Source organism: Caenorhabditis briggsae (genome assembly GCF_000004555.2).
Source record: "Caenorhabditis briggsae complete genome, chrII, whole genome shotgun sequence".
NCBI lineage: Eukaryota > Metazoa > Nematoda > Chromadorea > Rhabditida > Rhabditidae > Caenorhabditis > Caenorhabditis briggsae.
Window position 1 is genome coordinate 10,433,246 of NC_013486.2, and position 14,101 is coordinate 10,447,346.

General features: G+C 36.0%; 1 protein-coding gene across 1 annotated transcript; it reads left to right on the plus strand.

Moving 5' to 3' along the window:
• Positions 1 to 720: 720 nt before the first annotated feature.
• Cbr-drn-1 lies at positions 721 to 3,009 on the plus strand (the record flags this gene model as incomplete). Its single annotated transcript, XM_045242604.1, has 5 exons — positions 721 to 905; positions 1,374 to 1,518; positions 2,309 to 2,592; positions 2,642 to 2,756; positions 2,806 to 3,009. 5 exons carry the CDS (start codon positions 721 to 723, stop codon positions 3,007 to 3,009), a joined length of 933 nt encoding a protein of 310 aa, XP_045092327.1.
• Between the last annotated feature and the right edge of the window lie 11,092 nt (positions 3,010 to 14,101).

Consider the following 14,101-nt stretch of genomic DNA (forward strand, 5'->3'; position numbering starts at 1 on the left):
ACATGTACCGAACAATCCAATGTACCCTTGGAACCAATGTACCCTAAGAACTCGATGTACCCTTTTTCGATGTCTCTTTGACTACAAAGTCTCTTTGACTACACTTTTTTGTTTTATAGTACTTCTTGACTGAATTTTTTTGGAATTTCCGATTTTTTTCTCATATTATAGGCTTAGGCTAAAGCTTATGTTTTCCGGCAAACCGTTTCAGCCTAAGCCTTTGATTTGAACAAAAACTAATAAAAATTTTGGAATCTCAGCGAAAAAAGTGAGACTTTCGCTGATTGTCGCGAATTTCAGTACTTTTCTCACTGTGATTTTTTTTGGAATTGTCAGTTTTTGTTCAAAATTCTAGGCTTAGGCTTTAAATCTTCTTATTTTCTGTAAGAACGGCCACAAAAACTGCAGAAAATTTCAAAAATTTTTAAAAGTATAGTCAAAGAGACAAGTGTAGTCAAAGAGATAAATGTAGTCAAAGAGATAATGTAGTCAGAGATTGTGGAGTCAAAGAGTAGGTGTAATCAAAGAGTGGTGTAGTCGAGAAAGAGGTTTAATTTTCTAGCTGTCAAAGTGGCGGGTCCCTTCTATTACAGGTATCACGGAATTTAAAAAATCTTAGAGAGTACTTTAGAAATCTGTGTAGGAATGCAAGCGACAGTAATACTTATACATCCTCAACCATCTCAATTTTTTCAAACCAGCTATGCTTCCCCAGATCGAATGATGTCCGAACTTCTACTTCTTGGTCCTATATTTTCTGCCCCACATGACACAATCATCTACTTTGTTGTGTTATTCCACGGTGGTCTTTATCCTTCCGTAGAAACTTTTTGTTGTTTCTTTTACTTCGATGATCACATGTTCCGATGTTCTCGTATTCTCGGATGTCTTTCTCTCTTTGGAGGGTCCGTGTAACTCAAAACTCAAACCTCTGTGCCTATAGGGTCTTCTCTTTTCTTTTTTTGCCACTTCTCTCTCCCTCCCCCTAAAACCTTTCTCCCGCCCCATCACTTTGTCCCACTCCCTTTGGCAAAGTAAACTAAAAAAAAGTACTTCCATCCGTGTTTCTCTGTGCTCGTCATCTTGTCCTTTCTACTTTTTTCTTCTTCTTCCTGTCCCACTTCTTCACGTTTGCCCCCTGTGCTATGAAAAGAAGAAAGAAGAAAAAAGGAGATAATTAAAAGTTGGTATGGCAAAGAAGAAAAAAAACGGCAAGAAGGAAGAAAGTGGGCGGGGACGCGGCTCCTCGAGTCCAACGGAAATTGGACTCACTCCTCGTTCTCATGCCGCCCCTTTTTCTTTTTTTCCCATTTTTCTATGCATTGTTCTTCTTTTCCCCTACTTTTTTGTTTGTATTCCTTTCACACTTCAAGCACCTTCTCCTTTTTTGACACCTCCTCTTCCAAAGTTTTCTCTGCTTTCCAGAGCTCTCCAACAGCTTCAAACGGTGGTCCCAGTCGTCTACTGGAGGCTGATTTCAGTATTGAGGACACAGCTGCAACCACGACGGCTGGCTCGGTTAGTTGAAGGGAAAACTGTAATTTAATTTAGATGAACTATTTTTTAGTCTTTACTTCAGCATAATATTTATGTAAAATGTTATAAAAAACTATGTAAGGTTCGGCCATCACTCACAGGGTAGCGCACAATTACCCGACCTGATAAAACGGGTATATTTTAGGCATAAGTATTTCAGTAGCACGAAAATTTTTAAAAATGTAACTTTACGTTTGATTCAAAGCTACTAAAATTTTCAAAATGATTTCTGGTGTCTAGGTATTGTTATGCTTGTCCAAAGATGAGTGTTTCTTGCTCTCCGTTGCGATTTTCATGAGACCAAGCGACTCTGACAAGCGATAACTCAGCTCAAAGTTGATCAAATGATTTGAATCTTGGTCAGTTTACTGATGATCTATTTGAATTTTCGCGCTTCAATTTTCGCGCTTTGGTCAGTTTACTGATGATCTATTTGAATTTTCGCGCGCCAAGTACAACGCTTTCCTCAAATTTTATGCCAGTTCAAACTTCAGTCCGGGTAATTATGCGCCACTCTGTCTTTTCAAAAATGTTCAATTTCAGAAGCTGTTAATTTTTGAATCAGCTGTAATTCTCATCTTTCTTCTGACGCAGTCTTTTTAGGTTATTGATATTATAACTAATTTGTATTGTGATGCGAGATGTATTGTTGTGTTACTAGGTATCTTAAGTATGTCAGAAATACAATGAATCGTCTACCAATCCTATCTAGAACTCTTTAAGATCAAAATTCAGAGGAACTCTACTAAAAATCGAATCATCTTATTTCTAGGGAAGCCGCGTAGCCGAGGCGTCGACCTCAGACTACCGAGTAGCAGTGTTCGGTGCTGGAGGCGTCGGAAAATCATCGATTGTGCAAAGATTCGTAAAAGGAACATTCAATGAGAACTATGTTCCAACAATAGAAGACACGTACCGACAAGTGATAAGCTGTAATCAGAAAAATGTTTGCACACTTGAAATCACGGATACGACTGGAAGCCATCAGTTCCCAGCAATGCAAAGACTATCGATCAGCAAGGGGAATGCGTTCATTCTGGTCTACAGTGTCGGAAAGTGAGTTGATTTGTTTTCAATGGAATAAATGTTGTAACTATTGATTTAGTAAACAATCGTTCGCTGAGCTGGGACCGATTGTGGAGATGATGAAAGAGGAGAAAGGAAATGCAATTTTATCAACTCCAATAATGTTGGTTGGAAACAAAAAGGATGAGGAATCGGTTCGTTTATTTAAATATTAAAATCATAAAGAATATAATTTTAATTCAGAAAAGAGATGTTGGAACCGCTGCAGGACAGAAGATTGCAAACCTCTGGGGCTGTGGATTCATCGAAACATCTGCCAAGAACAATGAGAACATCACTGAACTTTTCGAAAAGCTTTTGGCAATGGAAAAATCAAGACAACTCACATTGACTGCTAACGATGCGGATGGCAAAAATGGGAAAAAGAAAGCGTGTCAAATAATGTAGATATGTATGTACAACAGTATATTTTTCTGTAATAATTTATTTATTGTAAGTCTCCTAGAATACAAATGGGCTAAACTTTAATTCATAATGCAATAATTTTTCGAAAATCTCAAAACTCAAATTCTTTTTCACTTCTTCAGATTTCACAGATTTGCATCTAGGGGCTTCAATTGATTTCCCAGTTTTTGTTTCTGAAGTTTTTGTATAGACTATAGTGTAACGATTTCGCTTATTTCATATTAGATGGGTTATATTTCTTCTTTGGAATAACTTTTTATTATTGGTTGAATGTTCGCTCCCTGCTGGAATTTTTGATGAGTGCCTGATGATTTTATTTTCATTATTACTTTTCATTATCAATAAATTGTTTTATATAAATATTGGTTTGGTCAGTTCGAAAAATAAAGAAAAAACACCCACACATACAATACCGGTCAATAAGATATACAAAAGTTTTCTTCAATTGATTTCTACCATTTTCACAAGTCTGGAGATCGACTGTCAAGTTTCCGTTCACTTTGAAAACTTTAGAGGGTGTAGAACAGACGTAGATTGAAAACTTTGCATTCATAGTTTTTTTTGAAAATTCCTAGTTTTTCAGCTATTCACCGATTCCCGAAAAAGCCCCTTTTTGGCCCGTTTTTAAACTGAAAACGTGAAAAAGGCTGGTGTCTTTCAGAAATAGGTAATTCTAGGTCCGTAACTATACAAAAAAAATTTATGGGGGATGTGTAAGGTCCTGCTCTCTTGAAATGTCCCCAAAAGCTTCATCTGAAGTAATCTTTCGTTCAGATACCAACACCAAACGTCAGCAACCTGGATCTTGAAGAATATACTTATCTCCCCTCTTCCATTCAATTATTGGATGTTTCATCGAGATCATCCACGACTAGCTTCTCTGTAAGACCGAATATTCAGTCATCCTGTCTAACCTCTTTTCATCCGAACAAAGTCGGATTCAATAGAATGTGCACAGGTCAGTCAATGTTTTTTTTTCTTTTTAAGTTTTTTCATTTTTCTTTGCTCCTGCAATTCGATACATTCTGCCTAATGAGACTATGAAGAATCGGAAATAAGACCCTTTTTTCTGTATCGAGTATGATCGTTTTCTTTTCAAAGTTCCGATGAGAAGTTACTGAAAAGCGGTCACTCTACGATTTTGTTAATAATTCACACGGATTGAATGGTGAGGGAGTTCTTTTTTATTTCTCCTCGTCATCATTTTTTTTTTCATATTTTCAGTAGGCGAGAGAAAAAATGGTCAAAAATCATTTGAATAGAGTATGCTTGATTTTCTACATCACTCGAATTGTACACAAGCCGTTGGGTCTCCGTACAGTAACCCAAAAACTTTCCTGCTAATCCCAATGAACTCTTCCAAAATTTCAACTGATCTTCTCCAAACAAAACTTATACTTTTGGACTCTGAAGTCTATTTTCATCTGTTTTTCTTATCCAAAAATTGTAGCCGCCCGGATCGGATGCACCTTGGGGGGCAACCCGATACCTCTATGCTTTTTCAAGTGCTTGTTAATCGCGAACAATGAAATTATGCTCAAATGTTTACCTTGATCATCTTCACGTTGGGGAAGCCATCGATGAGCACATCGTACCCAGAAGAAAAAAAAGTTTTCTGATCACTTCCAGAATAAAAACCATGTCAGATGATGTCAAAACTCACCCGCCGTGTTCTGTTCACCATATGTACATATTTGTTTTCTTTTCTTTGTCCAGTTTAGTTCAAAAGATCTAGTGGCCCTGGGTTTTGTCTGAAAACGAACGGCTGATTTATTTCTATTAAAACTCCCTCGAGACCCGTAATCCCTATGTTTGTTTTTTTGTTCCTTTTCGTTGGGGTTTAGTTTAAGATTCATGAAACTGGAACTGGTTTTCAGAAAATTTTCAACAGTATTCAAGTTCTGGTATTATTTCGATGCAAAGTGAGGCCAAAAATTCGAGAATGTGCAGAGCTTAGCGTTGGTAGCGAAATTCTTAGAGGAGCATGTGTTATCATATATGTATATTGTCTGGCCTATTTTTCCCCAAATTTAATCGATTTTGAGTTTTTTATCTTGCAAAAAACATGACAAATTTCAAAAAATTAGATAAAAGCAATGAAAACTATTGAAAAATTGAAAAAAAAATCATCAAAAAAAGCGAAAAAGTAGGCTAGAAGATAATCGCTCAGGGATGTTTGGAACGGAATTCTAAATTCCCGGAAAATTCTGACCGGAAAAACTCTGAGAAAATAATTCGGAATGGAATCCCAGTCTGAATACTTTCGAAACTTTTTTCGGAACCAGAGGTTTTTGGACTACGGTATGTCAAAAGCGCAAAAAAATTTGCTTGTGAGTCTCGAATAGAGTAACGTGTCGACACGATTGCCGATCGATTTTGAGTCAAAATGTCGTTTTGAAGGAGTCGACAAAAATCGTGTCGACCTTCACCAAGAGCGATATCGTGTCGACAAAAGTCGACAAATGTCGAGCCGAGTCGACACGACATCGGCCTAACTATATGGTGACCTAATTTTCTCAAAATGAATTTTCTAGGACGCGAAACTTTTTATGCTTATGCCTATAAATCATAGATGTCCGGAATGACTTTTTTGAGTGACGGAATCCGGAATAAAATAATTTTCTCGGAATCCGGAATACGGACAAATGAAAATTTTACGATATACGGAATCCGGAATCCGGAATGACAATAATTTTCCGGAATACGAAAAAAAAGAAAAATTTCACGGAATCCGGGGACTCTCGAACAAAATTACGTTTAATATTTTTTGCGCTGTCGAAATCTTTCTGTCAATTTTTACTCGCTTTTGGCGCTGTTGTGGGAAAATGAAATTTCTACTTTAAATTTGAATCCCAATTTCGAAATTTTGAACATCGAAATATTCCGAAGTTTTGAAAATTCAAATTTTCAAAATAGAGATGTTACGAGATTCCGAAATTCCAAAATTTGAAAAATCGGAAATTTCGACATTTCGAAAAACTGTGAAAAGGCCATTCCGAACATCCCTGGATTTCGCTGCCGGACCTAAGCTCCGCCCACTCTCGAATTTCTGGAAATTAGACCAGCGTAATAGTTTGATGTTTATACTTCCTGCACAAGGTCAGTTCTCTGCGATCCAGATGTCAATGTCATTTTATTTACAACTGCTCCAATTGTAAACTATTCATCCATTTTTTATGTCCTCATAGTTCTTGCTCAAATCTATTCAAACATTTCCCGTTCCACTGATATATATTGTTAAGTAGTTTTAGCTCTGAAATAAGTTCACAAACAAGCCCTATAATTTTTTACCGAGAGCAGTTTAATTATATTGTTGTATAGTTCACTTTTTTTGAATCCCATCCACACTCATGTTGTGTTTTGACTAAACAAGTTCCTTACAATTTCAGTTTATTTAAAGTTGTCAGCAGGTGATTTCAAGAAAAGTAAATAAATAAATAAGTAGTAGACCCTGAAACATTCTCGACCCAATTTTTTATTCTTCCTTCGTCATTTCTTGATTCGTTTTGAGCAAGATCTTTTGTTTCCCCACTCGTAATCATTGGGTTCCATTTGTTATTCATTCATCGTGTCCATTTCTGAGGTTCCAGAACGCCGTTGGCCATTTTTAGAACTTTATTTTGTTCGAAAAAAAATGTTTTTCTAGTTTCCATCGGGATATCAACCGGAAGTGGAAAAAAAAATTTTAAATCGTCTATTGAGTTGCACTGTGGAAATAGATTTTTTTTCGAATTTTAAACATTTTTTCTGAGGAAAAAAAACTCGAAAACCGTAAACTAAAATTGAAATAACTTTGATGTCAAAATTCCAGTAATAGACTTATGATAAGCCCCTCTAATCAGATAATTTTTATGTAAACTAATGACTTGATAAGCCGGTAAAAGACCCGCATTTTTCGAGGCCGTTTCGCTCTTTGAGATAGATGATTGAGCTATTAATATCAATGTCAAACTGAAAGGAAATTGAACGTTTTTCCTGTTGGAAGTTACTATTTCGCATCATTTCAAATTGCAAATCACAAACAAGTCAAAACGCTTTTTTTTTTCTCCTATTCTTATCAGTTGGCGAAAGTTGAAGGTCGTAAAATGTCGTGTTTCGATGTTTGAGCGGGTGTTTCGTTATACAGAATTTCAGAGAGATAGATCTATCCGAAATTCATAGAAATCTTTAAACCAAGGTTCACTATCTGATCTTTCCAGTTCTTCATTTTTACTTCTTTTTTCTCCGTTTGACAAGCTCCCCAAAAAGAAAAGGCGAATGGATGATCGTAAAAATGAGAAATTAATATATATCTCCTTCTCATTTCCATTTTCTTCTTGCTTCCTTTTTTGGCGTTTTGCCGAACTGAAAATGCAGGAGTTCAGGAAAACAAGACTTTGAATTCAGCGAAAAACTGAAATCCGGTATATAAATCAAACTTTTAATGAGTATGTGAAACTGATGGTTAGAGTTTTGAATTCGTTTTGAAATCCGGTTCTGGATACTTCCAAATTTTTAGAAGTGTTTTGAAAAAGGAATTTGAAACAAAAAGCAGCCCCTTTCCCAATAACATGTCAAATATTCGTCAAATATTGCTCAGATCGCAAATGACTTTGATCCATCCACAACATCATTTCTCAGAAATCTGAAAGGTCAAATTGGATCACATCTAGTTATCGTAAACATCAGTTGTCACATTTTTGATGTCTCTTCTAGAAATTGAGATAATTGAGCTCAATGTGCTAGTTTGGGCAACCTTCTATTAGAGTGGTTACGGTAATTCATATCCATATCCTTACATTCAAACCCAATAACTCCCCAATCTGTCAGTAATTCCACATGCTCCCGTTTTCCAGACAATCTGTGAATCGTCATATTTTTCATTAATATGAATAATCTAGAATGTTTACTCAGGGTATTTCGTTCATTTTCAGCCGTTCCATCTCATGTCCTAATATTTTTCCCCCTGAAGCCTTTTTAGAATCCAGCTGGTAACGCTTTTGAGACAATTCAAAAATATTTTGGTTAGTTTCATCGAAAGTGTCATCATTTTGAAATTTGAAAATTAGGTTTTTTTTTAATTTTTGGGGCAAATTTCGCGGAAGCTTTGAATGTTGTCATCAAAGTTGATAAGTCTCATGTTCCGATTACAATTTTCTTCCTTTCTGATATTTCCGTATTATCGTAAACTCTATTTATTCACATATATCTAGCTCAACTTTGAAACAAAAAATTAGCAATGAATCACTGGTCGCTTTCCATTTTTTGCTTGCAACCGGAGCAATATATTTGTTTTAAATATTTTTCCAGGGATTATGAAGTTTTGCTGACGATTTCGTTTTTTACTGCAGTTTTCTTCTATTTTTTTTTTCATAAAGTAGAGGTTCTTTTTTCAAAAGTTTTCGAAATAAGATTTATATTTGAATGGAAAAAGTTGAGGGCAAAGAGTGCTTGCAAGGATAATTTCTGAATCCATTCACTCAGATTTCTTTTCGCATGAAGAATGTGTTGAACAGAAATTTCACTTGAAGATTCGTGGAAAGAGGATGATCCATTTTCACTATCTATGGTCTGAGTCATAAAAAAATATTTTCTGCTTTCTGTTTATTTTGGTCCTCTGAAAATGTGTTCCACATGATTCATCTTTGATTCTTTTTGCACGAATTTCCGTATACAAGAAGGATTTGGAAAATCCAATACTTCCATAATTTGTCTTATATTCTACTTAAACAGTTGTAGTTTCAGAAGTCGCATACTCACACGCAGAAATCAAACTGCTGGGGTATGCAGTCGTACTCTAATGAGAATGGGCGTGATTGCTGGTAATTCATTTTCGCGCGGCTTGATAATTCAGAATTGTTCTTTGTGCCTCTCACTATATTGCACTGAGATTGTATTCTCTGGCTCCCAATTTATATGTTTTGCTATCGGCCTAAAACTTTGCCACGCCCCTTCGCATTGGACCGCACCACATCAGTTCGAACCTGTCCATACTGAACCTCATGGAGTTCATTCGTATTTCAATCTATGAATCATTGGGAAAACCTTTCCGCGCATCCTTCTACATGCAATGTATCAAATAGTAAATTCATAAACTCTAGTCTGCCGACCTAAATTTCCCACGCTACTTCATTTCCTCATCATCGTTTTCAAGTTTCAAACGTTTTTTTTTTCGATTTTTTCCACAGAGTTTGATGTCTCATTCTTTCTCCTAAATTTTGAATTCAAATGTTGCTTCAACGCTTTCTTTTTTACTCAACCAGTACCCTATCTCCAGTGTTCCGCAAATAGAAAAAAATGTCCCATGATCTCTTACTTCTTCTTCTTTTCTTCTAAAATTTTTTGTGTGCATAGGGTTGAAAAAGAACCCGAGAAATTGAATTCTTTTCTTCCCATAAAACCTTAAATCTTAAGCCAGACTTTTGGGTTTTCCGGCTATCTAAACAAGTGGAGAATGGAAGAAGAATTGGTAGAGAGGACCATTTCCGGTCAAACATCCGCCAGACTTTAGGTATTCTAAAAATTGATTTTGTTCCTTCTTCTGGCACAGAGAGATTGTAATTAAATTTTCTGCCTTATACAAGACCTACAGTACCGGTCAATGAGATTTACCAAAAAAATTTCAGCTGAATTTCTGCCGTTTTGACTATTTTCACAGGTCTGGAGCTCGGCACTCAAGTTTCCGACCACTTTGAAAATTTGGGAGGATGTAAAACAGACCTACATTGAAAACCTTGCATTCACGAAATGTTTTGAAAATTCCTTAGTTTTTTAACTATTTGCCGATTTCTGAGAGGCCCCTGTTTTTTGGTGTTCAGTAGGAGAACAGGAAAAATAGAAAACTAGAAATTTTAAAGATATTCTGTAAGTGCAAAGTTTCCAATCTAGGTTTGTTTCACAGCCTCCAAAATTTCCAAAGTGATCGGAAACTTGACAGCCGTGATTCAGAGTCAGGAAATTGCCAAAATGGCCGAAAATCAACTTCAAAATACGTTGTCGAATTTCTTACTGACCGGTACTGTATCTCAATGGTTCTTTATAAAAACAGTACTTCATATACTTTTTATTGCAAAAGTTGTCTTCAAAGTTAAATGTACTAGACTCTAGTTCCTATAGTTCTTGGGAGTGACAATGATGCACCGACCAGCGTGATTCAATTAAAGGGTTTTTCGATTTTTCTTTTCTTTTCTGGTCCCTATATTTTGGACTTTCTGGTGACTCCATTTTCTAATTTGGGTTGAAAACTTACTTCCCTGAAAATCGCCTGCCACATTTGAGCATCATTTTGTCGGTTAGGATGTACTCACTTTATAGCAGGTTGTGGTCATTTTCTCACGAACAATGTATTTATTGGTCTCTTCCCTCAACAACATCAATTTCAAATTTCGTATTCAAACGGATATCTCAATTTCATATTCATTTTCTCTTCTTTATGTTCGAAGGTGCTATCTTGTCGTTGCAGAACGAAAGTAGTGGTTTGTTGTCCCATCTCTGTCTTCTTCTTCTCCGCCTTCTTCTTATTTCCTTTCCGTTGTCTTGCTCATTCTTCAGTCACTTCTTCCGGTTTCCTATGATTCAAATTCAGAAACTCGGTATGTATCATCGGGTTTTCCTGTCATTCTCTTATTCAAGCAATATATGGTAGAAAGGGAAATTACAACTGCTGAGCTACTCAGTATATAACAAGTAGCGATTTTCAAAATTTTTAATTTTGGGAAAAATATTCAGAAAGTGTTAATATTTCTGTATTTTTTGCCAGAAAATATTGAAACGCCTATAAATATGAGAAATTATTGTGCTTTCGGTCAAAATTTCTTTGTTTCAGAGAAAATTTGAAATTTGTGGTTAAAAAAACACGTTACTCCCAAAAAGTTAACGGTCCATCTTTTGGGAAATTCAAAAGATTCACGTGGCTCACAAAAAGTTAACCCATACCAATATGGATGGAAAATATTTCTGTGATTTCCAAAATGTTGATCCCCATAATACACAAATCATCTGAATTTACTAAGTCCTGACATATATTCCCACGACAAAGTTTACTCATGAGCCTCGATTGAGCTTGCAGATTACAGATAGTCACGTTTCCGTGATTTTCAGAATACTGGTTTATCCAGAACAAAACATGATTCTTGGTTTAATAAACCAGATGGTGTTCCCATTTCTGGTCGGGCAGGTCCTTTTAGATCACACAAACTGAAGCACTTTCATTTAGCTGGATCCTTGGTCGAACGTTATTTATCTTCCGCGTACCCATTCCTGGTATGCTGCCAACAGTAGATTTACTTGCCGAAGATGAATTATAATAAGGAAGAATAACATCCCATCTTCCATTCAGTCGCCAATGATCAATTAAGCATTCTCCAAAAAAGAGGAGCTATTTATTAGTGTGACGTGAATCTTTGTTGCTTTTTCACACTTTTTCGAGTAGGCTGAAAATGGAAAACAAAGCACAAAGCGTCTAAAAATATCCAGACGTTACTTGTGAGCAGGATTTTGCTATCCAAGTCGATATTTGAAATTTTTCAGATATCCTAATAATAATAAAAAGATCCTGAGTAAAGTTCTCTAGAAATAAGCGACCACGACCTTGTTTTATTTCTACGAATTCTCTGGTAATCACCTGTAACATATTCCTTTTATGAAGAGGCAAAAATATAATTTAATACAGACATCTCAGATGATTTAAAATTCTGAAAATCTGGATCCAGACTCGAGTAGCTGACATGCCGATGCTACTAATTTACTAACACACAGTGTTGTGTTTTCCTGGTCATCTTACTACACAATATTTTCATTTCCGTTTTCCTTTCCCCTCATCTTCTTGGGGTCTGTTACCAATTCAAAGATCATTTGGTGTCGGGAATGTTCCAGTAAAAAACATTCTTCAGTGATGTGGGGTGAACATTTGAGAGCATCTGTTTTTGTTTTATTACTACTCATTTTTTGCTAAAAGGCAAGTTTCCAACTAATTGCCGTAAGACCTGTAACAGAAGGGCACTGACACTGTCAAGTTTGAGCTAATTCAACTTGGCTCATATGCAAGATATCAAACATTTGTCAACTTGCAAAACATTTATGATATTATTGTAAACAATTTATCAGTTAACTGATATTTATAAGCTGAAAGTTAAAATATCTTTTACTATGACATGTATTACGGACAAGGACCGAATTTTTATTTATTTTTCTTCCTACAAAAGGCTCCAAACTAATAGATTTTCTCGAATCGTTTCGCTCTGAACCTTCGTTCGCTGAAGTACATTTTCTATGATCTTTGCTCTTCAAGAGTCCGTTCTCTCCACATTTTGTTTTCCGTCCCTCCTATAAGTTATTATATTCTCTGGTTCCAGTTTAGGGCTCCCATGAAGTTCCGAAGAAAAAAAAACAGAAAAATAGGACACTTGAATTAACGCTCTGAAAAAGTCATGATCTGTGAGAAAACTATAATTGCAATATACCGTTTTTTCTTAGAAGCCCACCTCTATTTGAAGCCCACCTCTAATAGAAGCCCACCTCCTGGCTGTGCAGTTCGGGTTCTGGGTTATTACAGACGAATTATTTTGCTGATTTTATGGCAAATTCCGTTAATTCTTGACCTTTTTTGAATATTCCTGCTCAGTTAAGAACCGGAAACCCTCTCATTGAAGCCCTTTCTCTAATAGGCGTCCACCAAGGAAACGAGGTGGAAAAATGGAAGCCCATGGGCCTCTATTAGAGGAAATACGGTATTTTTTCCAGGAGAGCCTATAAGGATTTCCAGCATTTTCAAATCAGTCACAATTTTTCCCCGTTTGACTTTTTTGTGTTGGTCCGTGTTCAGTTTTGTTTTATTGGTCCTGATTGAGAATCGGAAGATCTGACGTGTGAAAATAAACTTTTTCTGAAGAAATTCCTGGACAGCCTACGACGGATTAAAATTTTCTACGGCGAATTTAAGCGGACTTCAAGTGAACGAAAAAGAGTGGAGTTCGTGAAGACCGTTTGAAATCTTTCGGTTATCACTCCTTCGACCGCTAATTTTTGTCTCCGCCGATATTTCCATTTTGTGGTCCCCCAACCGATACATATCCTAAATTGATCCGTTCGCTTTGACTAACCTTCATTTTTTGAGACTCTTAAACGTTTTTAAATCCCCTTTGTCTGCTTTTTTTAGGTCCCCTGAACATTGATTGGTTGAAAACTAAAAAGAAGATGATGTCTTGAGTCTCGTAATCCGAGCATTTATCAAATATTCTCTCATTGGTAATCTTCCTTTTCTTCTTCCCTTTTTTTCTCTGAAGTACGTTTTTCGAAAAGTCCAATAAGTTCGATTTGTGCAAAATTTCCATTTCGTGCTCGATCTCTCAGTTTTTTACGGTCTCCTGCATTTTGGTTTTCTGAAATTGAACGTGGCTCTATCCTTCTAACTCAGTACTTTTACTATTCTGTTTTTTTTTTCGTTCTGGTTCCAGCCGATTCCATCTCTTCTCCACAAAAAGAAATTCTTAACTCTTCTTGCACACAAAAGCACACAACTTTTCAATTAAAGGTTGCGTGCTCTCTGACAATTTTACACATTTCCGGTGCCATCTTGTTCTTGGTTCAGAGAAGAAAAAGAAAAAAGAGTTTTTGGGGTCGCGGAGCCAAAATTGAAGCGCCCACACGGTCATATAACAAAAAGAAAGTGTTTTGAGAAGAAGAATGATGAAGATGACGCCCTCAGAATCATAGTGTTTTGGTTTTTTGAGTTTTGTTGATAGAATTAAATTTTTGATCTTGAAATCTGCAGAGAACCGTAACAAGTTGACTTTTGATTTCCTGAAATTCTGGGTATTTATTTAAATACATTTTTTATTCGGAAAACATTATCGAGAATTTATAAATCTAATATTATCTATTTTTTCTTTGTTCCAGTCGATTTCTCGAATTTTTTTCTACAAAGAATCCCCATTCCCCAAACTCATTTTACTTTATTCCATGAAAACGAATTATCCCTCCGGAGGATGTTTTAATTTCTGACCGAATGTTTTTCTGATTATTCTTCTTAATTTTGGATCCACCATTTCCGGAGAAAGCAAATTTGAGCTGAATCAACTTTGTTCGTCTCTCTTTT